A 27,553-nucleotide genomic window follows, 5' to 3' on the forward strand; every position below is an offset into this window, starting at 1 on the left:
ATTAGGGTCCAGAGTTTTTATCATTTCCTCGTTAGGTCATGTGGTCAGGAGAAACTCTGGGCTCTACTTAAGAGGATGCACGGGGCGAAGGACGCTGCATATGATTGGATGTTCCCTTTCTTGGCATGTAATTAAAGTGTGACAGAAACAGTAGATTCCCTCGTTTGTCTCAATGAGGCCCGGGGCTGCAGATTAGTGCGACGGTGGTTGACGACCGCTTGATGAATGCCGTGGCAATTATCCTCCACAGAGGCGTTCAGCTGTGAAATGATGCCTGCGGGGGTAATTCCCTCTCACTCTTTCTCTCTTTCTCGCTCTTTTTTTGTCTGTGGTAAGATTGTATGTGTTTGTTTGTGCCAGAGCTGAGGAGTCTCACACGTTCTGTATTTAGTGGCATGTCTACGGAAGTGGGGAAGGCTACTTGTTTCTACAACTAGAACAATGTGCATGAAAGAGCAGTGTGTGATCAGTTAATGTAATGTAACAATCTATCTGTTGGCTAGTAGGTCTAACAATATGTCATATCTGAAGTAAAGTGATGGATAATGTTTGGCTTCCCTTTAGTTGCCTGACAACACTGGTTCAGTCTCTCTATTGCTCTATAGGCAGCAATCCCAGAGAGAAGCAGGGTGGTCCAGTGGTCCATCCATCCCAGTGGGGGATGTGAACCTATGACCTGTCCCATTATGGGTCCCTGTGCTAGCGCCACTTCAGCCTTTATAGCGAGTGGTATTCAGTAATAAGGTCCCTTCATCAAAGTCAGCCACTGAAGGCCGGACCCTAGTCCTGTCTGATTAACTGGGGGAATGTACCTAGTCAGGACAAAAATGCGTGTTAAGAGAAGTGTAAACTGCCTGGATGTCCCTGGTTGATGACATCAGAGTTCCATCAAAAACACTGGCCAATGGACTGCATCCACACAGAGGTGATACTCCGGGTGACGTTTCCCCTCGGTACAGATCTAGGATCAGCTTTCTCCCCCAATCCTTACCTTAAAGTGATGCTACAAAAGTTTTGTATCATTTCCGCCAGTAGCTTTGAAAGTAAGTCCCCTAAAAATTGTGCACAATTGTGTAGAACGTCATCCATTCCATATGAAATGTTACGAATTATAATTCGTAGAATATGTTATGAATTAAGTGCTTAAGATCCCGTTCAAATCAAATAAAACTTTATTTGTCACATGCGCCGAATATAACAAGTGTAGACCTTACCGTGAAATGCTTACTTACAAGCCCTTAACCAACAGTGCAGTTAAAGAAGAGTTAAGAAAATATTTACCAAATAAACTAAAGTAGAAAATAATAAAAAGTAACACAATAACATAACAATAACGAGGCTATATACAGGGGGTACCGGTACCGAGTCAGTGTGCGGGGGTACAGGTTAGAGGTCATTTGTACATCACCTATTATATAGGTCCTGGATGGCAGGAAGCTTGGCCCCAGTGATGCACTGGGCAGTACGCACTACCCTCTGTAGCGCCTTACGGTCAGATGCCGAGCAGTTGCCATACCAGGCGGTGATACAACCGGTCAGATGCTCTCGATGGTGCAGCTGTAGAACTTATTGAGGATCGGATGACCCATGCCAAATCTTTTCAGGCTCCTGAGGGGGAAAAGGTTTTGTTGTGCCCTCTTCACCACTGTCTTGGTGTGTTTGGACCATGATAGATTGTTAGTGATGTGGACACTACAGCCCTGTCCACTACAGCCCCATCCACTACAGCTCCGTTGATGTTATTGGGGGCCTGTCCTGTAGTCCACAATTAGCTCCTTTGTCTTGCTCACATTGAGGGAGAGGTTGCTGTCCTGGCACCACACTGCCAATTCTCTGACCTCCTCGCTGTAGGCTGTCTCAATGTAACAAACTTAATGATGGTGTTGGAGTCGTGTTTGGCCACGCAGTTGTGGGTGAACAGGGAGTACAAGAGGGGCCCCAGTGTTGAGGATCAGGGTGGCAGACGTGTTGTTGCCTACCCTTACCACATGGGGGCGGCCCGTCAGGAAGTCCAGGATCCAGTTGCAGAGGGAGGTGTTTAGTCCCAGGGTCCATAGCTTAGTGATGAGCTTCGTGGGTACTGTGGTGTTGAACACTGAGCTGTAGTCAATGAACAGCATTCTCACACAGGTGTTCCTTTTGTCCAGGTGGGAAAGGGCAGTGTGGAGTACGATTGAGATTGCGTCCAGACTTGTGGAGGTCTTGGCTGATTTTCTTTTGATTTTCCCATGATGTCAAGCAAAGAGGCAGTGCCTCAGAAAAAAATGTAGATCTCCAAAAGTCTGGTTCATCCTTGGGAGCAATTTCCAAACGCCGGAAGGTACCACATTCATCTGTACAAACAACAGTACGCAAGTATAAACACCATGGGACCACGCAGCCGTCATACTGCTCAGGAAGGAAATGTGTTCTGTCTCCTAGAGATGAACGTACTTTGGTGCGAAAAGTGCAAATCAATCCCAGAACAACAGCAAGGGACCTTGTGAAGATGCTGGAGGAAACCGGTACAAAAGTATCTATATCCACAGTAAAACAAGTCCTATATCGACATAACCTGAAAGGCCGCTCTGCAAGGAAGAAGCCACTGTTTCAAAACCCCAATAAAAAAGCCAGACTACAGTTTGCAACTGCACATGGGGACAACGATCATACTTTTTGGAGAAATGTCCTCTGGTCTGATGAAACAAAAATAGAACTGTTTGGCCATAATGACCATCGTTATGTTTGGAGGAAAAAGGGGGATGCTTGCAAGCCGAAGAACACCATCCCAACCGTGAAGCACGGGGGTGGCAGCATCATGTTGTGGGGGTTCTTTGCTGCAGGAGGGACTGGTGCACTTCACAAAATAGATGGCATCATGACGAAGGACCATTATGTGGATATATTGAAGCAACATCTCAAGACATCAGTCAGGAAGTTAAAGCTTGGTCGCAAATGGGTCTTCCAAATGGACAATGACCCCAAGCATACTTCCAAAGTTGTGGCAAAATGGCTTAAGGACAACAAAGTCAAGGTATTAGAGTGGCCATCACAAAGCCCTGACCTCAATCCTATAGAAAAAGTGTGGGCAAAACTGAAAAGCGTGTGCGAGCAAGGAGGCCTACAAAACTGACTCAATTACACCAGCTCTGTCAGGAGGAATGGGCCAACATTCACCCAACTTATTGTGGGAAGCTTGTGGAAGGCTACCTGAAACGTTTGACCCAAGTTAAACAATTTAAAGGCAATGCTACCAAATTCTAATTGAGTGTATGTAACTTCTGACCCACTGGGAATGTGATGAAAGAAATAAAGACTGAAATAAATCACTCTCTTCAATTATTCTGACATTTCACATTATTAAAAAAAGTGGTGATCCTAACTGACCTAAGACAAGGTCTTTTTACTTGGATCAAATGTCAGGAATTGTGAAAACCTGAGTTTAAATGTACTTGGCTAAGGTGTACGTAAACTTCTGACATCAACTGTACAACATCGTCAATGCATTGGATGAATGCCATTGGATGAGTCTGTGAACATATTCCAGTCTGTGCTAGCAAAACAGTCCTGTAGTGTAGCGTCCACGTCATCTGACCACTTCCGTATTGAGCGAGTCACTGGTACTTTCTGCTTTAGTTTTTGCTTGTAAGCTTGGAGTAAAGGTGGTCTATTGTTTTTTTTTCTCCTCTGGTTGCACATGTGACATGCTGGTAAATATTTGATAAAACTGATTTAAGTTTCCATGCATTAAAGTCCCCGGCCACTAGGAGCGCCGCTTCTGGGTGAGCATTTTCTAGTTTGCTTATGGCCTTATGGAGTTGGTTGAGTGCGGTCTTAGTGCCAGCATCGGTCTGTGGTGGTAAATAGACGGCTACGAATAATATAGATGACAACTCTCTTGGTAGATAGTGTGGTCTACAGCTTATCATAAGGTACTCTACCTCAGGTGAGTAATACCTCGAGACTTCTTTAATATTAGACATTGCACACTAGCTGTTATTGACAAAAAGACATACCCCCACAACTCGTCTTACCAGACGTAGCTTCTCTGTTCTCCTGGTGCATTTAAAATCCCTCCAGCTCTATTTTATCCGTGTCGTCGTTCAGCCACGACTCGTGAAACATAAGGTATTACAGTTCTTAATGTCCCGTTGGTAGGATAATCGTAATCATAGGTCATCGAATTAAATTTTCCAATGATTGCAAGTTAGAAAGTAGAATTGATGGCAGTGGGAGTTTACTCGCTCGCTAACGGATTCTCAAAATGCAGCCCGATCTGCATCCTCTTTTCCTCCATCTTTTCTTCACGCAAATGACGGGGATCTGGGCCTTTTCCCGGGAGAGCACTATATCTTTCTCGTCGGACTCGTTAAAGGAAAAAGCTTCTTCCAGTTCGTGGTGAGTAATCCCAGTTCTGATGTCCAGAAGTTATTTTCAGTCATAAGAGACGGAAACAACAACATTATGTACAAAATAAGTAAAAAAAATAAGTTACAAACATCGCAATTTAAAAAAAAAAATAGCACAATTGGTTGCAGGCATGTAAAACGTCAGCCATCCTCTTCGGCGCCATCTTAACAGTCTCTGAGTAGTGGGGAAACTAGGGGCATTCATCCTACACCCAGAATGGACATATGGTGGCAGCGCTGCGATACCAAGCATTGTAAGGATCAGGCTAGGGATAGGAGTGCAACAGTAGCCTGGCTATCATACCCAATGTTACTGTTTTAACTCTAACTAAAAGAGTATGGTCCAAGAAGGCCCAACCAAGGCCCATATACCAGGAGGATTTATGAGGAGGATGAGGAGTGTAAACGGGACGTGACTTTATAGAGGAAGTCCGTAGGCTCTTTCCCCCTGCTGCTTTCTGTCAGTCCACAGGCAGCTTTATGAGAGAGTCCACTAATGTCAACCTCATCCCGCTGGGTCTTCAAACACGTCTTGAACAGCACCAACAGACACTAATAACAGTACAATGGGTAATAGAGGACCACACGCAGCAGAGGACAATGTTTGAACATGGCTAATGATGAATGACAAACACAATGCAGAGATAAGAATGGGCTGGTCATCATGCCATTTTAAAAGAGAGAGAGGGAGAGAGAGACAGGGAGAGAGAGAGGGACAGAGGGAGAGGGAGACAGAGAGGGAGAGAGTGAGGGAGAGGGAGACAGAGAGAGAGACAGGGAGAGAGAGAGGGACAGAGGGGGAGGGAGGGAGAGAGAGCGGGACAGAGGGAGAGGGAGGGACAGTGCCCATGCGGATGGAAATCAGAGAGGTCTTATGTAGTGAAGAGAGCAGTAATAATCCACAGTGTGTGAGATCTGTGGAGAGCGCAGTGTTTAGATGAAAGCCTTGGCCCGAGTGGGACTGCAGCTTTGACATGCTGCAGGGGATTATTCCGGCTCTTTTAACCAGCCACAGATCTTATGAGCTCCAATGAGAGAGCTGCTCTGACGCTGGAAATAAAGTAACTCTAACTCAAACAGATAAATCATCAATGATCCTAGCATTGCCCTGGGTGACTTCGACTGTGCCTCTAGAATCCAATCACATCAAATCAATCCACAGAAAATTAAGTCAAATGTTATTTGTAAAGTTATTTTTGCAAAGTCATTTTTCACAGAATAGCCAGATGAGTTGTGAAATAGAATGATACACAGAGAAAGGTTGAAGTTCGTATTAGAAAAAAGTGCAGAAAAGTAAGCGGGTGAGTTTCAGACTCTCACTCAGAATTTAAGGAAAATTGAGCGACCATTTTTTCTCAATTTACCCTGATTGAGGAATCGCCATCAACGTCGACAGACCGCGGCTTTAGCCTTTTGAGTCCGAGATTGATCTTCAAGTAAATTAAGGCAAGATTGGGAATTGGGAGAGGAAACCTACTGGAAGGCGAAATGGAGCCAGATTGAATTTTTTCATACCGCATTTTCCCCAGACAAGAAGAACAAGACGATCCCATCAATAAGCTCATCTCCTCTGTGTAAAAATACATAGCCTCTTCCTTTGTGTGTCTGCTTTCTGGTTAAGAAATCAATATCCAATTCTTCCCTCTGGTTTTCTTACTCCCTTCAGCCCAAAAATCTTCAAATCTCCCTGGTCATATTTGATATCTTTCCACAGAAAGAGAAGACTGAAAACACAGGTTTTCTGTAATTGGTTTATCTCACAGTCACATGTACCTCATCTCAAAGGAAATCTTCTCCTTAGAGAGATGAAATTGTCTCACACTCTCAATTCTGAAGTGAAGGTCCAACAAATGAAGCATGTCTATTGTCCAGGACAAGTCAATCCTAATAAACTCCTTAGTCCTAATTTAAGGGTAATTGGAGATGCAGGTTTCAAAAACTCGTACGCACTAGTATGGTCATAACCTTCGCTGAGCAGAACTATTTGAAAATAGTTTCTCTCTGAGCTCTCTGTTGAGAGTTAACTGGGGCTATGTTTATGTGCTTATGAATATATTAGATTTGATATACTGAATGTACGTTACTTGTAACGTTCGTCGTTATAGAGGGACCAAGGCGCAGCGGAGGTTTGGTTCATCATCATTTTTATTAGAACGGTGAACCAGCAAAACAATAAACGATACCACGAACGAACAGCTTCACAGGCTACGAATAGCAATGCAAATACAATTCCCCACCAACAGCGTGGGGGAAAATGAACTTAAATGAGATCCCAATCAGAGACAACTAGCGACAGCTGTCTCTGATTGGGAAGACAGAAACCAACATAGAAATACTCCCCAATAGAGCCAACACAAGGCTCCAACGCAAAACAGAAAACAAACACAGGAAAACCACCCAACATAAACCACCCTGACCCAAAACACCTGAGTTCACCCGGTCAGGGCGTGACAGTACCCCCCCCTCAACGGTGCGTACTCCCGGCGCACCAAACTTAAGTCTATTAGGGGGGGAATCCGGGTGGGCGCCTCACCCTCGGTGGAGGCTCTGGCCCCGGGCGTGTTCTCCCCCCCGCCTCCACCTTAGCCCTACCCCTCTGGCCCGGACTGGACCACTGTGGAGCGGCATGCCCAGGCTCTGGAGCGGAGCCGTCGCCCGGAACAGGATTGGGCACCGGTGGACCGGACCCGGGCCGTGCCGGACTGGGAACACGCACCACTGGTTTGGTGCGGGCAGCAGGGACGGGCCGGACAGGACTGGGGACACGCACCACTGACTTGGTGCGGGGAGCAGGGACGGGCCGGACAGGACTGGGGACACGCACCACTAACCTGGTGCGGGGAGCAGGAACGGGCCGGACAGGACTGGGAACACGCACCTCTGACTTGGTGCGGGGAGCAGGAACGGGCCGGACAGGACTGGGGACACGCACCACTAACCTGGTGCGGGGAGCAGGGACGGGCCGGACAGGACTGGGGACACGCACCACTAACCTGGTGCGGGGAGCAGGGACGGGCCGGACAGGACTGGGGACACGCACCACTAACCTGGTGCGGGGAGCAGGGACGGGCCGGACAGGACTGGGGACACGCACCACTAACCTGGTGCGGGGAGGGCGGCCCGGACAGGACTGGGGACACGCACCACTAACCTGGTGCGGGGAGCAGGGACGGGCCGGACAGGACTGGGGACACGCACCACTGACTTGGTGCGGGGAGCAGGGACGGGCCGGACAGGACTGGGGACACGCACCACTAACCTGGTGCGGGGAGCAGGAACGGGCCGGACAGGACTGGGGACACGCACCACTAACCTGGTGCGGGGAGCAGGAACGGGCCGGACAGGACTGGGAACACGCACCTCTGACTTGGTGCGGGGAGCAGGAACGGGCCGGACAGGACTGGGGACACGCACCACTAACCTGGTGCGGGGAGCAGGGACGGGCCAGACAGGACTGTGAACACGTACTGGTGCCCTGAAGCGTGGAGCCGGTTTAGCCACTCGTCCTGGCTGGATGCCCATCCTAGCACGGCATGTGCTGGGCATGTCCACCGGACGTACCGGGCTGTGCGGGCGCACTGGCGACACACCGCGCAACTCCGCTTCCCGTGGCCTGGAGCGGGGAGCAGGGACGGGCCGGACAGGACTGTGGACACGCACCGTGGGCTTGGTGCGGGGAGCAGGGACGGGCCAGACAGGACTGTGAACACGTATAGGTGACCTGTAGCGTGGAGCTGGTTTAGCCACTCGTCCCGGCTGGATTCCCATCTTAGCACGGCATGTGCTGGGTCTGTCCACCGGACGCACTGGGCTGTGCGGGCGCACTGGCGACACAGCGCGCAACTCCGCATACCAGGGCTCCTCCTCCAGATCTTCCCTCTGCAGGTCCTCAATCAACTGCCTCATCCTCGTCTCTTCCTCCGCCGTCATCCCCCACGAGAGCAGTGGTCTGGGCTCTTCCTCTGCCCTACCGGACCACCCCATTAGCCCCCCCCCAAAATTTTCTTGGGGCTGTTTTCCGGGCCTCCTCGACCGCCGCCTGCGACTCCGTCTACCGGCTGGCTTTTCCTCCTCGACCTGGGAGTCCGTCCGCCAGGGTCCTTTCCCCGACATGATCTCCTCCCAGGTCCAGAACTCCTTTCCCTCGCGAGCCCATCTCTCGCGCTCCTTTTCCTCCCGCTGCTTGGTCCTGGTTCGGTGGGGAATTCTGTCACGTTTGTCGTCTTCGTCTTCTGACGATATAACGAAATCGTCATCAGAAAAGGTAGACCAATACGCAGCAGGTTGACTGTTCCACATCATATTTATTATTGATGGAAACGACAAAACAAAATAAACACGCAAAGGTGACAGTTTCACAGGAGAAACGAAACACAGTGCAAAATACAATTCCCCACGAACAGCGTGGGGGAAAATGAACTTAAATGAGATCCCAATCAGAGACAACTAGCGACAGCTGTCTCTGATTGGGAAGACAGAAACCAACATAGAAATACTCCCCAATAGAGCCAACACAAGGCTCCAACGCAAAACAGAAAACAAACACAGGAAAACCACCCAACATAAACCACCCTGACCCAAAACACCTGAGTTCACCCGGTCAGGGCGTGACATTACTTCCAGCTGAACTGTAGGCTACTGACACTTTTAAAGAGGATTTTCTCTGTTTACAGTTAGGAGCACAATGACAATGTTTGAGGAATAATCCATCAGGTTTAAACTGTACAATATCATTCTTTGGCAATGAGACTAACCATTTTCATACTGCTGTGCCAACCAGAGCCATACTGTGCTGGCTCTGATCCTTTCTGTTCACATTGATCTTTGCAGCGTGACAACCGTAACTATGGTAGATGCGTGACCAGGCCAGTGCAGTACAGCTCAGCATGGCTCGGCTCGGCATGACTCGGTGCGGTTTAGGAGTGTGAAAAGAGGGTGAGAACTAGAGACCTCGGCTGTGCAGCTGCCTGGCTGCCTGTGTCATGCTGGGGATAACACTTACTCAGTCTACTGATCTCTGCGGTGCTCTGAGATGATTTTATATTGACTTTGTAACCTAATTTAAAGTAGGGAGTAAATTAGGTCTGTAATTGCGAAACAGCCTGAAATGTTCAAAGGCCTGGTGAGATTGTGATGAAAACACTTACACACACACACACACACACACACACAGCTCTCATGCCACCCCCACAGGTTCAGCCAGAGTTCACTGGAGGCTGGTGTGTGGATGGAAGCCACACTCTCTGTCTGTACTGTACAGTAGGGAGAAGAGAGAACTCCCTGGTCTCTGTCTGGACAGTAGGAAGCCTATATTTTAATTTATATATTATATTTTAAGAAGCGTCCATACAGATTCATCCAAATGAATTACATTTCTTCTTTAGACCATCAGACCAACGGATTATGATAAACTGGATTATGAGATCACAATACATCATAAGGGGGCCATACATGCTTATGACAAGTGTTATAATGCATTTAAACTGCGTCATAATGCGTTATACCTACAGGCTTGAAGTAAAGTGTTTCCCCAACTTTTTCCTGAGAGATGAGAGAGAGCAATATGTTCTGTTCAACTGGTATATGTGTGAATACATTCCTTTCACAGCTGCAGCCTCTGTCTTCCGGACTGCGGTGACCCCTAAATCTAGACAGATGTGACTTAATTAGCCAGAATCGGGGGGGGGGGGGGGTCAAGGACGTGACTGGACAACCTTCGGTAACCATAGCAACGGTAACTCTAGACTTTAAAGTTTTGCTGACCTGTCCAGAGGACAGGGCCCGTATTCACAAGGTATGAGTCAGAGTGCTGATCTAGGATCAGGTTCCTCCGTGTCCATATAAGCGTATTCATTATGATGTAAAGGACTAAACTGATCAGCACTCCTACTCTGAATATGGGCCCAGGAGTGTGACCCTGTAAAACAAAGTGAAATAATATTTGAGCTGTTCTCTACTTATCATACAGTCGTCCCCTGGCTGCTTTCTGTTTCAGCCTTTTTTGATTCGAGTAGTGCTCTAATCTATTCATCAAAAAATACAATTCCCAGATTTTTATGAGCCTAACATGCCAAAAAAGGTCTTAATTCCTATGCCAGATATGTATTCATAAAGCCATTAGGAACTGTAAAAATAGCAAACAATCTCTCTTAAAGTCCATTTTCCTCTGAGAAGTTCATGAGGGGATGGGTTAGTAACATTTGGCAGCTGTAATGAAGTTTTGAAGTTACTAGTCCTGGTCTAACTACAGTAATGTCCCTGATGGAGCTAAAAGCTGAACGTGGTGACAGGCCAGTGGAAGGTGTTTAATAAGGACCCTGACGCTGATCATGGCATTAATCCTCTTATAGCTGTAAACAGAATCTACATACCGACACAGTGAGCTCTGAGCTGATTAAAAGTCTGAAATGGGCCAACAATCTGAATCAGGCCCTCCCCACTCTACTTCTCCCAGCATACACTAGGGCAGCATCTGACATGGCACCCTTTTCCCTACACAATGTATGGATTAGGGTGCCATTTCGGGACACACCCTAGGCCTGAGTTGTGCAGTCAAATTGCACTCAAGGGACTTAGCTAGTCTAAACACATAGCCTATTTGGGCATACAAGTCCCCATGCTACAATACATGGATGGATCTGTTCTATATCAAATTTAGAGGCATTGCTTTGCAGGAAGATGGATGAACGGAATAAGAATGAGAGAAACACAGTGCCGCCGTGATGTCATCGTATGCAGTTGGTAGTAGGGTCCAGTGTCGTGGTCTATTGGTCACGTATAATAGATGCTCTGTTTATTTGACATGTCTTTATTGGGGCAAAGGAAACTGTTAAACTCCACCGGCACCAAGTGCTCCAGAATGTTAGAGGTCAATTGATCTAAAGGAGTGCGTGGGGAATGGTGAGGGAGTGGTTTTCTTAGCTTGTTCATTTTTATTTAACCTTTTATTTAACCAGGAAAAGCCTGGTTAAATGAAAGGGAATTCATTGAAATGTATATTTTAATGTACATAGGCCTAACTGTAATTGATGTAGGTATGAGCTTAGCGTACATTTACATTGAGTTCCACAGCTACTTTATTGGGCAGTAATAGCATATGTTCACCTGGAATTGGCCTAGCCTACCAGTATTTCTCATCCCACAGTGAAATGAGAAGAATCCTTGTCCTTTAGGGCATTATTCTTTTAAATCAAACTGAAACATATGAATAGATGTGACACCAACATGGAGGGTCATTTGATAAAGATTCCCACAAGTATGTTTTCTGATGAATGTGAAGTGTTATCCCCCATTTAGTCTCTCAGTGCTATCAATGCTTAATTTCTCAAAAAATGCTTTCTGTGTTTGTGTAGCAACAGAGCCATATTATTTCTGGCCGTTGTAGATACTTTTTACAGAGGACTTGCCAATAATACACAGAGCGCTTGGCTGTGTCAATTGCGCATGAACACGGCTTGTGCCCTGGGCAGCTTTTGCAAAAACATTCCTTCCATTTCATTCCTCATTTCTAAACAGTTCTATTCTAGAAATTCCTCGCGATGTGAAATCATAGAGGTCATCGCCCTTTCACATGTTCTAGATTTAAATAAAAATTCTAAATTTCGCACTGATGTATATGAATACACACCAAATAAACCAAAACCAAATGCTTCTGTGTTAAAGAAAATATCTACTACTTTGTCTAATAGATTTGACTTAGTTTCAGCCCAATAAACTATTTCTAGTTACCAATGCATTCCCAGAATGCGAGCAGGAACGTTTTCAGAATGCTAAAGTTTTCTAAAAGTTCCCTGAATGTTTCACAGAAGTCCCAGGGTAGTTCCCATAACATTCCTATAATGTTTTCTCTCTCCTACAGAAGAGGAACACCACTGTACTGCTGAGTGTGAGTGTGTTGGTCTCCTGGGGCGTGCTTCTCCTGGCTGCTCGTCTCTACTGGATGGGTAATAAGCCCCCCAACTTCTCCAACTCAGACAACCCGGCGGCCGACTCGCCGCACCTTCTCACGCGAACTCTGACCTTCCTCTACCTGCCCGCCGCCAACGCCTGGCTCCTCCTATGCCCTGTCCAGCTAAGCTTCGATTGGTCCATGGACGCTCTACCGCTAATCAAGACCTTTGCTGATTGGAGGAACCTTCACACCGTGGCCTTCTATGCTGGATTTACTCTCCTGGCCTGGTATGGCCTCCATAGCAGCCCCGACTCCAAGGCCAAGGAGACCAATGGGAAAGCTCACTTGGCGAACAGGAAGGCCCTCACCAATGGGCACAGCTACCATCCTCCAGACGGCAACCACAACAACCACAACATAAACTCAGAGCAGGGCTCTCCAAAGACCAATGGGAAAACCACCCTCAATGGGAATGGGTTCACCAAAACCTACCAATGTTCCCCTCGGACCTCCCTTGCCACCCTCCCCTCCACGGAGAACGTGGTGGTCTTCTCCCTGGGCCTACTCTCACTGCCCTTCCTCCCGGCCACAAACCTGTTCTTCTATGTGGGCTTCGTGGTGGCCGAGCGGCTGCTGTACATACCCAGCATGGGCTTCTGTCTGCTGGTGGCGGTGGGGACCCGGGCCCTGTACGTCAGGCTGAGAACCAGGGGCCCCAGGGTCGTGCTGCTGGGTCTGTGCGCGGGCCTGGTGCTGCTGTACGGCATCAAGACGGTGCTGAGGAACAGGGACTGGAGCAACGAGGAGATGCTCTACAAGTCAGGGATCAGTGTTAACCCTGCTAAAGGTAGTGTGGAGGAGACTGTTGACTAACCAACACATTCTGGAATATGGGCCTTTGGTTTGGTACTTTAGCCCCACTGTGTTAAAGTTAGGCCTGAGAATTACATCACTCTCATGTAGATAAGAACATTTTTCAGTTCTATATTATTCTATGTCCAGGACTAGGCTTAATCTATGCCTGAGAAACTGGCCCATAAAGAATAAAGTATATGTAATAAATTATTTGTAATTTCCTCATAAATGCAAAACTCAAGATCTTTCCATTACACAATACCTGTATTTACGTGACAGACACCTGTCTCTCTTTGTTAGCATGGGGCAACTTGGGAAACGTCCTGAAGAACCAGGGCAAGATGGCCGAGGCGGAGAGGGCGTACCGGAATGCCCTGTATTACCGGGGAAACATGGCTGACATGTTGTATAATCTGTGAGTGTGAGACGTGTCATCTCTGCATCTCTCCACTACCTCAACAAGGATGAAGGGCCATGAAAGCTACCATCCATCAGTACTGCTTAGACAGACAGGGAGAATAACAGGGGATAGAGGGAGAGGCTAGGGGCAGAGAGAGAGTGAGAGAGAGGCAACGAGAAAGAGAGGAAAGTCATGAAGAGAAGTAGTGGGCAGTGTCGAAACAGAGAGAAAGGTGGGGAGGGAGGGAGGGAGGGAGGGAGGGAGGGAGGGAGGGAGGGAGAGAGGAAATGGGTTGTTTTATCCTCAGATGGGATCCTGTTCCCCTTGACAGTGATTTCATTAATCATGATTTACGGGGCTCTGGGAAAACATGAAGGCAGTTCTAATACCCACATTAACCCTCTGAGTGTCAAAGGTGCCAAGCCTCATAACCGGCCCACATTTCCCGCTCACCCGACAGTGTTTTTCTTCCCCTCTCTCTACTCCCTGTCCTCCTGTCAAGAAACAGGAAGAGTCACCTTTGTCAACAAACACATTTCTGTGTTTACATGACACACCTTTAATGAAGGTGTCTTTCTGAGATTACGGATGGTTAACAAATAAACCGAATAAACCGAGTGTCACTAAACACTGTCTAATGTCATGCTGCAATTAGATTTAAAACCCAAACAGTCGGAGTTGCCACATGGTTTCCCTGATTGCCCTGTAGACCTCTCTTTCCTCTGCTTCATTCTACCATAATTATGGACCTGTCTTCTTTCCACCAGGGGTTTGCTGCTTCAAGAGAACCACAGGTCCTCAGAGGCACTGCATTACTATAAGCTGGCCATTGGGAGCAGGCCAACTCTGGCGTGTAAGTATTGCTAAGAGACCATTTCCTAAAATGGCGTATTGCGGGGCTGAAGTGATTGCGATCGGGGCCGGCCGGTGGAGATGAAAGGAGCTGATACGGGCCCTGCCTAATGGGTTGTCTCTGGCTTTGTTTAATTCAATTACATGAATTGAATGTAACATTCAGGTTTTCATCACGGCCCAGTGTTAATGCTGAATTAGTTGTCATGCGTCTGTCTGGCCCATTTCAGAGGTCTATCGGACCGTTTCAGCCGACAGTCTAATGGAAGTCAATCTCACTCTTGACTGCTCACGTATGTAATGTGTAGACATATTTCACTGTATCAGACTCTAGCAGAGGACGGGAAAAGCGGGATTTGGGTTGCATGAGTTACTTGTTAATTCCTCAGTTTTTCTCATCAACCTCTCTTTCAACCTCTCTGGACTCTACCCACACACTCACACATACTACACTGACACTCCAACACACACACACACACACACACACACACACACACACACACACACACACACACACACACACACAAACTGTCACGGATCCCTCCGGAACTGTCATTACTCACACCTGGTCCCTATTCCCATTGATTAGTAATTGTGTACGTGTGCTCTTTGTTCACCATTGTCTTGACGATTATTGTTCCAATGTCCGTTGGTCGTGTGAGTACCTGTGCTGTGTTGTTTTGGTTTTCGTGCCGCGTGTATTGCACAGATGATTACGAGTCTCGTCCCGTGTGGTATCATTGTGCGATTGTGTATTTATTCGAGGTACTCCTCACTCTTTTGTTTGGGTTTCTACCCTGTGTTTTGTATATGTGTTTGTTTGATCTTCGTCCCTGTGCCTTTACGCTGTAATTTGGGAAATAAAAACCACTTACACATTGCTCTAATCCTCCACCTCTGCCCCCATTTCTCATCCTCTGCCTTCTCTCTCCCTCATTCCTCTTCCTCTGTCCTCCCTTTCCCCCTCCTCCACCCCGTCTTCTCCCTCTGTTCCCCCTCCTCCACCCCGTCTTCTCCCTCTGTTCCTCCTCCTCCACCCCGTCTTCTCCCTCTGTTCCCCCTCCTCCACCCCGTCTTCTCCCTCTGTTCCCCCTCCTCCACCCCGTCTTCTCCCTCTGTTCCCCCTCCTCCACCCCGTCTTCTCCCTCTGTTCCCCCTCCTCCACCCCGTCTTCTCCCTCTGTTCCCCCTCCTCCACCCCGTCTTCTCCCTCTGTTCCCCCTCCTCCACCCCGTCTTCTCCCTCTGTTCCTCCTCCTCCACCCCGTCTTCTCCCTCTGTTCCCCCTCCTCCACCCCGTCTTCTCCCTCTGTTCCTCCTCCTCTGCGCCGTCTCGTCACCCCTCAGCGGCCTACTTGAACACGGGCATCATCCTGATGAACCAGGGTGGTCTGGAGGAGGCCAAGAGGACCTTTGTAACCTGCGCTGAGATCCCAGACGAGAACCTGAAGGACCCCCATGCCCACAAGAGCTCCGTCACCAGCTGCCTGTACAACTTGGGCAAGCTGCTCCACGAGCAGGGCCTGCAGGAGGTATGATACTACAGTACTCTACACTACAGTGGAGACAAGGGCAGTGGCTGAGACGTGGAAATGCAATGGATAGAATCTATAAAAGTACACTTCAATACAGTACATTAGAACCAGAGCAATGGCCGAGATGTAGAAATAAAATGAATAGCATGTATAGAGGTGCACTACACTACTGTACAGTGGAGCCATGGCAAAAACATAGAAATCCAATGGATAGAATGTATGGAGGTGCACTACATCACAGTACAGTGGAGCCATGGCAAAAACATAGAAATCCAATGGACAGCGGTGCACTTACCACAGTACAGTGGAGCCATGGCAGAAACATAGAAATATAATGTATGGAGGTGCACTACACTACAGTACAGTGGAGCCATGGCAGAAACATAGAAATATAATGTATGGAGGTGCACTACACTACAGTACAGTGGAGCCATGGCAGAAACATAGAAATGCAATGGATAAGATGTATACAGCAAATGTAGTTTGATAGCATACTGTGATAGTGTACTTAAGCTCTTGAGTTTCCTGAAAACTAGCTGTCTGAAAACTTTCTTAAGCTTCCGGCCTTGGCTTTATATGAGCTCAGCCACTGCTCAAATGAACTAACTCTTCATCTATGACAAAATGACAGAGCCGACTAAAGACTCATCTTCCTGAAGCCCTTTCCATTAGACAGTGAGGAAGAGGCTTGGTGGATGGTGACACACTGATGAAACACACTGTGACTACCTGCCCTTCCCCTCTATGACAGGAGGCTCTGTCTGTCTATAGAGAAGCAGTGCAGAAAATGCCGAAGCAGTTTGCACCTCAGAGTCTCTACAACATGATGGGTAAGTAATAGCAGGAGATCATTTATTTTTTCACTAATATTTTGGGGGGATTCTTCCCCCATCTCTACTCACCAAGTTCAATAAACACGGCACTTTACAAAACAAACAGTTCATACATTCTCATACATCAGGGTTACTCGACTCTTACCCTACGAGGTCCAGAGCCTGGTGATTTTCTGTCTTTCCTGAAAATGAATTGCACACACCTGGTGTCCCATGTTTAAATCAGTCCCTGATTAGAAGGGAACAATGAAAAAATGCAGTGGAACTGGGCCTGTGGTCCCGGGTTTAGTTTGAGGGTCATATATCATCATGTATTGTTAACATCCTAGAATCTGGTGAAAGGGAACGAAGGAGTAAATGTGAGCATTTTCTAAATATTGACATGTTCACAGACCGAGCTCAACCATGGGCTGAAAATGAAAGTTTCCAGTGAGTGTTTCCCAGCCCAAGGCCAGGACCAACCCATGTCCGGGAGACTGTTTCTGTTTCCGACCCCAGCTCACCATATCACTCTACCCAAATCACTCTCCATTCTACCATCACTCTACCCCAGATCACTCTCCATTCTACCATCACTCTACCCTAGATCACTCTCCATTCTACCTTCACTCTACCCTGGATCACTCTCCACTCTACCTTCACTCTACCCTGGATCACTCTCCACTCTACCTTCACTCTACCCTGGATCACTCTCCACTCTACCTTCACTCTACCCTAGATCGCTCTCCACTCTACCATCACTCTACCCTGGATCGCTCTCCACTCTACCATCACTCTACCCTGGATTGCTCTCCACTCTACCATCACTCTACCCTGGATCACTCTCCACTCTACCATCACTCTACCCTGGATCACTCTCCTCTCTACCATCACTCTACCCTGGATCACTCTCCACTCTACCATCACTCTACCCTAGCTCACTCTCCTCTCTACCATAACTCTCCACTCTACCATCACTCTACCCTAGATCACTCTCCTCTCTACCATCACTCTACCCTAGATCACTCTCCTCTCTACCATCACTCTACCCTAGATCACTCTCCTCTCTACCATCACTCTCCACTATACCGTCACTCTACCCTAGATCACTCTCCACTCTACCATCACTCTACCCTAGCTCACTCTCCTCTCTACCATAACTCTCCACTCTACCATCACTCTACCCTAGATCACTCTCCTCTCTACCATCACTCTACCCTAGATCACTCTCCTCTCTACCATCACTCTACCCTAGATCACTCTCCACTCTACCATCACTCTACCCTAGATCACTCTCCACTCTACCATCACTCTACTCTAGATCACTCTCCTCTCTACCATCACTCTCCACTATACCGTCACTCTACCCTAGATCACTCTCCACTCTACCATCACTCTACCCTGGATCACTCTCCACTCTACCATCACTCTACCCTAGATCACTCTCCACTCTACCATCACTCTACCCTGGATCACTCTCCACTCTACCATCACTCTACCCTAGATCACTCTACCCTAGATCCCTGTCTAGCACAGTGTTCTGCAGGGCTGACAGTCAGGAATTGAAATGGAGTTGACAGGTATCTCTGGTATTCTGTTCATGGGGAAGCAAACTAATTTGTGCGCTGAGGTAGATTTAGTTTGACAGTCTATATCTGGAGCCATGTCAGGCTTTTGACTTGGTAGTGGCAACAGCTTCACCGCGTGACGGGGAAGACTTGGCACAGGGAGACGACTTTAAATCATCCAAATATCCTTAATTCCCATCACATATGATAATTCTCCTCATCTTTGATTCATGTAATTGAGGAAGATGTGTTTAGAATGACTCATTCTGGTGGTAGTAGAACAACCTGCTTATGGTCTTCAGTTCCCCCCCAAAAAACATTATTAGAAGCCCTTCCTGATTGCATGGTTGAGATTGCTGTGCCGTGTCGGCAACATTCTTGGGATGACGCGTGGTGGGGGCCTGAGAAGAGGGAGAGTGTTTGTTCAGGTGAGAGGGGGGCTGTCATCTGGGCCCCGGGGATCGGCGCCGCTGCGCTGGGATCAGATCTGGGATTCTCACGGCTTGGAGAACAGAGACGTTCTCCGAGAGAAACTGGTCACGTTCCAACTGAAATTGGGGTCAGGGGTTTAATTTAACGGAGGCGTATTTATTTTTTATTGGTGGAATGACGAGTGTTTTTAGGAATGGAGGGCTGGAAGTGGGTCGGGCTCCATCTGCCTTGTTATCAGCCGTGCACCTGTTGGAGATCTATTATAGAACTCTATTCATCAGACACTGGGAAGCACTGGAACATGCCATCATTCATATCAGAAGTCACAGGCAGGGAGAGAGCAGCGGGGAGGTAGCTTCCATGCAACCAGCAGTTTTTACATTGTGTTGTGTAAATACTCTCTTGGTTGCATGGAAGGTAGTGGTGAGTCTGCTCTCACCCGACTCACTGTCCCTCCGCTCTCCCTCCCTCTGAGAAAAGGGGACAGTCTTCCAGCTGATGGGGAAACTTAAGTCGCACTGCATCATTTTTTGCCCTGTGCACCAATTCATGTTGTTACTCCTATGACCAGAGAATGTGAAATATACCTCGATATTAAAAAAGACACAAGCAGCTAATAACAACGCAAAGTCATAGAAACACATTGCTATAATCATTAATTGCAGCTGCAGTGCTGGTTTTAGCCTGAGTGGAAGTAGGGAGAACATATTTTATGGCTTATGAAAGTGTTGAACAAAGTGTTGGCAGTGCTGAGTAACAACAAACATGAACTTACTCATAAAAACAGCAGCTCTTTGCTCTCTCTCTAGTCATGGTTTTAAAAGATTTGAAATTTCACAGTATCACCTCTGAGGTATTTGATTGGCCAACGGTAGGCCTATAGGTGCACTTGATTTGCTCTCTACGCTTGCCGGGTAGGCAGAGTTCTACATTCACACACATGAAATGGTTCAAAATGGGAACACTTTTCCTTCCTGAGGCTAGGACTGCTGAATCAAGTGCACCAACAGCGCGAAAACAAATAAAATAAATAGGAACACAAGGCTTTATCGTTGGGTTTTGTACAGAAATGTTTGGTGATCGACTAGGAATACCTTGGATCACGATCGACCGGTTGGTGACCAATGCGCTAGATAGATAGAAAGGAAAGTCACAGAACCCATCATACTACAACATCTTTGATACGAGTCTTCCTCTTAGTATAAAGTGTCAGAGAAAGCATTGAGGTCATGGGTCTCTCTACGACCCCTTTCCTCTGACCTCTGAATGTTGACCCCCCCCCCCATACAGTAGGAGAGGCCGTATCGCCCATGACCTGTGACCTTTGACCCCTAACAGGAGAGGCCTACATGAGGCTGAATAGGCTGGAGGAGGCGGGCCACTGGTACAGAGAGTCGCTCAGGGCCAAGCCAGACCACATCCCCGCACATCTGACCTATGGGAAACTCCTGTCCATCATTGTAAGTCCCTCCTCTACCAACTTCTTCAAGGCCAGACAATTCCTCACATTCATTGATTACAGCTGCGTAAAAGTGCATTTTTATTACATTTTTTACAACAGAACACGACAAAAGACAACACAGAAACTCGAGATGCACTGATGTGAATATTCTGGGATATCTGATATTTCTTTGCAATATCAACCAATACAGACATTTCTGTTTCATTTGATGTCTTTTTTTTTACCATTCTAGTACAGATACAAACAAAATATCTATGTTCATAATAAGAAAATATGTAAAATAGCTTAAATATGGGAAAGGAGTAATAATTTGCATTTTCATAACAAAGTGGAAAGTTCAGGACAACTCAAGGAAGAGCATCAGGTAATATTGTGTATGATCTGATGTGTAGAAAAGAAGATTTGCATTCCTTTGAATGAATTTCTGCCAGTCATTCTGTGCAGAATCGTGCAGTTTTGACACGTTTCAGATATGCATTGAAATATATGTGACCGGTTACAGGGTCTGAGGCGTTTGACGCTAGTTCCTACTTACGTCAGAATACTTTCAAAGTAGAATTCAGAACTGTTACGTTGCCATGGAAACCATATGATTACAATCCAAATGAGAGGAACCAGATGCTCTGTGTGACCCCCATAGCATTGGAAATGTTTGGTTCAATAGCACCTTGACCCTCTTCTATATCTGCCTCTATGAGAATGATCCTTGTATAATATAATGTTGAGATAATGGAGAGAAAATTATGGTTGGACAGCATTAAGATTCCCATGGGGCAGTGCGTACCTCGAGGACATACTTTTCAGAAAAGGTTATTTTATTGAAGAATCGAACTTCGAACCCGGGCGAGATGGACATGTCATGCCTGTAGGTGTAGATATCTGGGTCTGTGTCGTTGTCCACCTGTTTAGTGAACAAAACAGCCCACTGCCAAGTGTCATAATTTTGTTAGAGGAGTAGAATCCTACCCAGGTGTAATAGTTTGTTCTTCCAATCAGTGAAGGTCTTCTTGATGAACAGGCGAGCGCAGGCGTGGCCATCTTTGGCTGGGGTTTAGGTATACATTGGTGTCGAAGCTTCCGTAACTGCATGTACCAAGGGGGCTAAAAGAGGTCATTTTATTGTCCGCGTAGAGGGCTACCATCATCCCCACACCCAGCAGACTCCTTGGGACGTTTGCCCATCTAATTCTGGCGTACCCGTTGTTCCAGGTTTCAGTTGATCTCACCTCCAGCTTGATGTCAAGGCACTCCATGTGGTTAGCAACCTGAGTATTTTGAGTATTTGCACATTTACCTCCACACATCTGGTTAGTGAATTCCCTCATGGAGTATGTCTCTGAGAAGGATCTGGAGTGTGTATTGTAGCCGGCAGGATACAGAAACACAGACACACTGTCCCCCCAGTTGTTAGATAGGCTCTGGATTTCTCTCAGGAGGTTGACACTTTGGAGGAAGGTGTTATCAGGGTCATACTGCTTGCTGCAGGGGTCGTCTTGTGGGTAGTGCTGTGTTATGTAGACTGCCTCCACCACATTCCCCTGCATTTTGAGGATGATTCTGTCCCTATTGTTCTCTACGGACCAGGGCATGAGGTAATAGCTTTGAGTGACGTAAGGAGGTAGGTGCCAAGCCCTCGTGGAGACTGTCTGTGTGTTGAGATTCCCTACCGTGTATTAAGCCTGTTCCTCCAGGGATGGAAGCACCTGTTTAGCGTTATCGTACCACTGGAAGCCCCCAGTCTCCCCTTGATGGCACAAAGAGTGGTGTGATTAGGCTGTTGCTGTTGGTGTTGTTTTTGCCAATGAGGACATTGTTAGCAAAATGGTGGAGTAGCATCAGGCCAAGGCGTGGGAAGCTGTGGCCAAATTCAAAGTTCCTGAAGTTACTTATAGAGTTGAGAGTTGGCGGATCTGCAGAGACCAAAGCCAGGGGAAGCAACAAGTGGAAAGAGCAATTAGGCGTTTTCTCTCCATGGTGAACCTGTTAGAAGGAGAATGACTGTCGAATGTCTGTCTCAATCTACAGAGATGAGTGGGAAGTCCTGTAGGTCCAGTTTACATGGGGAGTGGGCTATCCCTTTAAAGGGGCAATCTGCGGTTCAAACAATAACACATCAGTCGATCCACCACTGTTTTGGTAAAGGGAGTGGCTGTAACCACTTTAAAATTCATAGACAGAGCTGTTGATGCAAGGACTGGCCATCCATTATATCAAAATTATAGTTTTAACCATGTGTTGAGGCTATACAATGTTTGTTAACAATTACATTGTTTACAAACATTGGAGCAAAACAAGCTTATATTTTGGGTTCTGATGGGGTATGACAGTTGAACTAAGCTCATGAGGCATTTATACAGTAAGTTATATTCTTTAATTTAAAATCCCAAAATAGATTTAGTAATCGCAGATTGCCTCTAAGAAAGGCCTCTTCAGTGTTAACCGCTGATTACAGTAGCCACAGCACAACGGATACAAGACCACTGCTGTTTGATGGAAGTGGCAATCCAACTCTTACCTGTTCCTTGTGAACTGCCTCAGAATAGCCCTTAACTTCTTCTCTCAGTTCTAAACGAAATGCTGCTCGCTTAAACCACACAGGCACACACGCTCTCACCAAGCCAAAACTAGTCGAGCAGGTAGGCAGTGTGAGTTCTCAGAATGATGCCACGCCTTAGAATGGTTTGCATGGTGACCGCGTTGTGAGATTCTGTGTATACAGCCGTGGCTGCGGGTTGGACTTTTTTGGGAAAGTTAGTCGCCAACTAATGATCTCAAAGCTTCTACGGATGATGTTCTGCACATTTGTATATTTCTACTTTATGTGTAGAGGACAGGCTACTCAGGTGAATAGTGCTTGTTTAATAAAGTTAGATCAACGCTGAGTCAATGTCTGCAAGATCACAAAATGTAGTATTCTACATAACAGAACCGGACATAACAGTATAACGTTACTGTAAGACAAAAACACCACCACATTCAATCGTGAAGAATCATTCTTCAAGTTTTACCAGTGAAACATGCAGCATCTGCATACCAACCATTGGATCATGATCATTTTTATTTTGATATGCATTTAGATCTTGTTGAGTTATACAGTGTTTCTCCAAGTAGCCTACAGTGTTGTCTCCAAGTAGCCCACGGTGTTGTCTCCGAGTAGCCCACGGTGTTGTCTCCAAGGAGCCCACGGTGTTGTCTCCGAGTCGCCCACGGTGTTGTCTCCGAGTCGCCCACGGTGTTGTCTCCGAGTCGCCCACGGTGTTGTCTCCGAGTCGCCCACGGTGTTGTCTCCGAGTAGCCCACGGTGTTGTCTCCGAGTCGCCCACGGTGTTGTCTCCGAGTAGCCCACGGTGTTATCTCCAAGTAGCCCACTGTGTTGTCTCCAAGTAGCCCACGGTGTTGTCTCCAAGTAGCCTACGGTGTTGTCTCCAAGTAGCCTACGGTGTTGTCTCCAAGTAGCCCACGGTGTTGTCTCCGAGTCGCCCACGGTGTTGTCTCCGAGTCGCCCACGGTGTTGTCTCCGAGTCGCCCACGGTGTTGTCTCCGAGTAGCCCACGGTGTTGTCTCCGAGTCGCCCACGGTGTTGTCTCCGAGTCGCCCACGGTGTTATCTCCGAGTAGCCCACGGTGTTATCTCCAAGTAGCCCACTGTGTTGTCTCCAAGTAGCCCACGGTGTTGTCTCCAAGTAGCCTACGGTGTTGTCTCCAAGTAGCCTACGGTGTTGTCTCCAAGTAGCCCACGGTGTTGTCTCCAAGTAGCCCACGGTGTTGTCTCCAAGTAGCCCACGGTGTTGTCTCCAAGTAGCCCACGGTGTTGTCTCCAAGTCGCCCACGGTGTTGTCTCCAAGTCGCCCACGGTGTTGTCTCCAAGTAGCCTACGGTGTTGTCTCCAAGGAGCCTACAGCGTTGTTTTGGACAATGTACAGTGAGTGAATGTTAGAACAGATGGTGTTAATAAACTGTCACATAGACTACCTGTGTATTTTGCCTGGTGGCACGCTTTTGGCCACATGAGAGAAAAGTGCAGTGGTGTCTTACAGTAACATTATACTATGCTGTTATATCCGGTTCTGTTATGTAGAATACTACATTATGTGATCTTGCAGACGTTGATCTAACTTTATTAAACAAGCACCATTCACCTCAGTAGCCTGTTCTCTACGCATAAAGTAGAAAATATACACATGATCAGAACATCATTCACACATGCGCAGAAGCATCAGAATCTTTGGTCGGCAAACACTCAGTTTCTTAAAATACAAAGCAACAACAAGACTCACCCAAAATGGAATGAAATGGACTTGAACTTGTCCAATAGGAAGCTCATCTTCACACGACCTTGTTAACCAATAGGGCTATATAATATATAATATAGCCTATATGCACTGAGTATACCAAACATTAAGAACATTTTCCTAATATTTATCTGCACCCCCTATTGCCCTCAGAACAGCCTAAATTCATTGGGACATGGACTCTAGAAGATGTCGAAAGCATTCCACAGGGATGCATTCCACAATGAAGGCTTAAAAATCCTTCTTTAACCTGTCTCCTCACCTTGATCTACACTGATTTGAAGTGGATTTAACAAGTGACATCAATAAGGGATCATAGCTTTCACCTGGATTCACCTGGTCAGTCTATGTCATGGAAAGAGCAGGTGTTCATAATGTAGGTATTGTTAACAACTAGACTACAACACTTTTAACACTTTTAAGACCATTCATGAAGTTAGTTAACAGATAGAAAAACGTTCTACAGCTGTACTGGAAATGACCTCTAACATCATTGCCATTACCATCAATGTAACTACAACCTGCCTCTATTCTAATCCATTCATTTCACTCTTTGTCCTCCAGTGTCCTTCCTGACTGTCCACACATTCTCAAATAGGCTTTGGCTCACACAAAGCGTGATGAAGCAAAGCAAACTTTCATCTTGGTAATAATCACACTGGTTACGTATAATTAGACCTAGGCACGAGGGCTGATGAATAGTGAGTGAGTTTGGGCCCGGCCAGTTCATCCCATTGATTTCCCTGTCTGGGCCAGAGGAGTGGTGATCATTGTAGAAAGCCTGGGAGTTGATAGATCAAGACTGAGCTGCATGTTGGAGTTGTTATTGAACCTTGATGGGTAAATTCATGCTTTTGTCTTTGGTGGCCTAAAGGAAAAAGACACGTAGAATAATGGTATGCAAATGCAAGATGGGTTTTTTATGTTAGACTAATTCAGTGCTTCTCAATTATTTTCTGTTACGCCCCCCCCTAGGAAGAAGTAAACATTTCGCGCCCCCCAACTCTCCGCCGCGACTGTAAATAGTATCATTTGTCTATAAAATTGTTATAAGTACTCCTCTGCATAACATTGTATCCTTATTAACATTAAAGAAAAAGAAAAAAGAAAAAAGAAAGAAATATAGATCAACTTACAACAAAGAATAACTTTATTAACATTGTTTTTTTTAGTTTGTAACAGAAAAGACTTCAAGTGCATCAATTTGCCTGAAATTTAAAAAAAAATTCAACCCTTATTTAAACTGTAAACATTTTTTGACCATTTGATACTGAAAAATAAAATAAAATATAATCAATAAATAATAATAAATTCAAATTGATAGCAACATTAACTCAGGAGCACAATATATTAAACATTTTGACCTATAAAACAAAAATGAATAAAACAATTGTGCTGATTTTTTTTTTTATCAAAATGAGGAAGTCAGGATTAATGGCTACATTGAGCACGTTTTGCAGAGCACAGCTTTTCGAAGCGGGGTTTGAAGCATGATACTGCAACTCTCAGCTCCTGCTCAATGTTTAGCTGGGACCTGTACTTGGTCTTCAGTGCAGCAACAGCAGAGAAGCCAGTCTCACAAAGATAAGATGTTGCAAAAGGAAGAAGAATGCCCATGGCCCTATGCCCTAAGAGTGGATACTGCTTCTCTACACTCAGCCAGAATTCACTCAGTGTCTGTGATGTGAACCTCAGTCTGAATGTGGAGTCAGACGTCATATCAATGAACTGGTCCTCCTCTGCAGAGCTGAAACCAGTTGGAGCTGGTGCATTGAAAGGATCTCTCACCCAGTTATATTGGGAACTGTTTTCAGGGAAGTACTTTTTAAAGAATCCCATCAGTGATGAAATATGCTCCTTAATATATGGAATCACTGAGGTGGCATCATAGTCAGTAGTGTCAACAAATTCATGCAGGTTCTGGAATGAATCAGTATTTCCTTCATCAAGTCGCCTGCCCCACATTGCAAGCTTTCGAGTGAAAGAGCAGATCTTGTCTGTGACCTGAGGGAGGTGTTTATCTTTCCCTTGAAGCTGTAGATTTAGTTCATTTAGCTTTCCAAATATGTCACTCAGGTAGGCCAGTTTTGCCAGGAAGTTCTCATCACTACATTTTTCTGTGATGTCATACTTGTGCTCCTGCTCCAAAAACATTCTTATCTGCTCTTTGAGCTCAAAAACTCGGGACAAGACTTTTCCTCGTGACAGCCACCTTGCTTCACTGTGAAACAGCACAGCTTGATGTTCAGCTCCCATCTCCTCACAGATAGCAGAGAAGACTCTTGTTTTTAGTGGTCTGGTCTTTATAAAATTGACTACACCTACAATGTCAGTCATAACCTCACTTAATTCAGAGGAAAGGTGCCTTGATGCCAGTGCTTCTCTGTGTATAACACAGTGTGTCCACTCAGCATTAGGTGAGGCCTTCTTGATGAGTGCCCGAAGTCCTTTTCTCATCCCTGCCATGGTCTGTGCACCATCACTGCAAACACCAATGCAGTTCTCCCACTTTAGCCCATTCTCAGTCAGGAAGCAGTCCAGCATTTTGAATAGCTCTTCAGCTGTGGCTCTGTCTCTGACATATTTACAAAAAGTAGATCCTCACACAGGGAGTTTGTCATGGCAAAACGTACATAAGCGATAAACAGTCTTTGTTGCTGTCAGTTGCTTCATCGAACTGTAAGGCAAAACATTTGTCTTTGAGTTTATCTACCAGCTGTTCTTTAAGATCGTTAGCAATGTCATTTATACGTCTGGCGACAGTGTCATTGGACAGAGGGATAGTTTTTATTTTTGCAGCACTTGCGTCATCCAGCATGACAGAGACCATGTCTAATGCTGCAGGCAGTATCAGCTCCTCTGCTATGGAGTGGGGTTTTTTGCACTGAGCAATTTGGTACGCCACCTTATATGATGCTAACAGTGCTCGCTGGTTTACTGAAGAAGCATTCACAAAGCGGGACGATTGTTGACAATATTCGGCACGTTTTCGCTGAAAAAACTCAAGCGGCTTATCAGTGTGATTGGGGTGTAATGTCTTTAAGTGACGCCTTAATTTATTTGGCTTCA

At 46.4% G+C, this 27,553-nt stretch overlaps 1 protein-coding gene across 1 annotated transcript in view; it reads left to right on the plus strand.

The window, feature by feature from the left end:
• The window catches only part of LOC115199113 (protein O-mannosyl-transferase TMTC2), an 89,869-nt gene that overhangs the window by 45,762 nt on the left and 16,554 nt on the right, over positions 1-27,553 (plus strand). Inside the window, exons 3-8 of the mRNA XM_029761689.1 lie at positions 12,247-13,126; positions 13,435-13,549; positions 14,302-14,387; positions 15,732-15,916; positions 16,671-16,749; positions 20,070-20,191. Coding sequence (XP_029617549.1) covers positions 12,247-13,126; positions 13,435-13,549; positions 14,302-14,387; positions 15,732-15,916; positions 16,671-16,749; positions 20,070-20,191 — 1,467 coding nt within the window. The remainder of the gene's footprint in view (positions 1-12,246; positions 13,127-13,434; positions 13,550-14,301; positions 14,388-15,731; positions 15,917-16,670; positions 16,750-20,069; positions 20,192-27,553) is intronic.

The sequence above is a fragment of the Salmo trutta genome, chromosome 8, assembly GCF_901001165.1.
Source record: "Salmo trutta chromosome 8, fSalTru1.1, whole genome shotgun sequence".
NCBI classification, from domain to species: Eukaryota; Metazoa; Chordata; class Actinopteri; order Salmoniformes; family Salmonidae; genus Salmo; species Salmo trutta.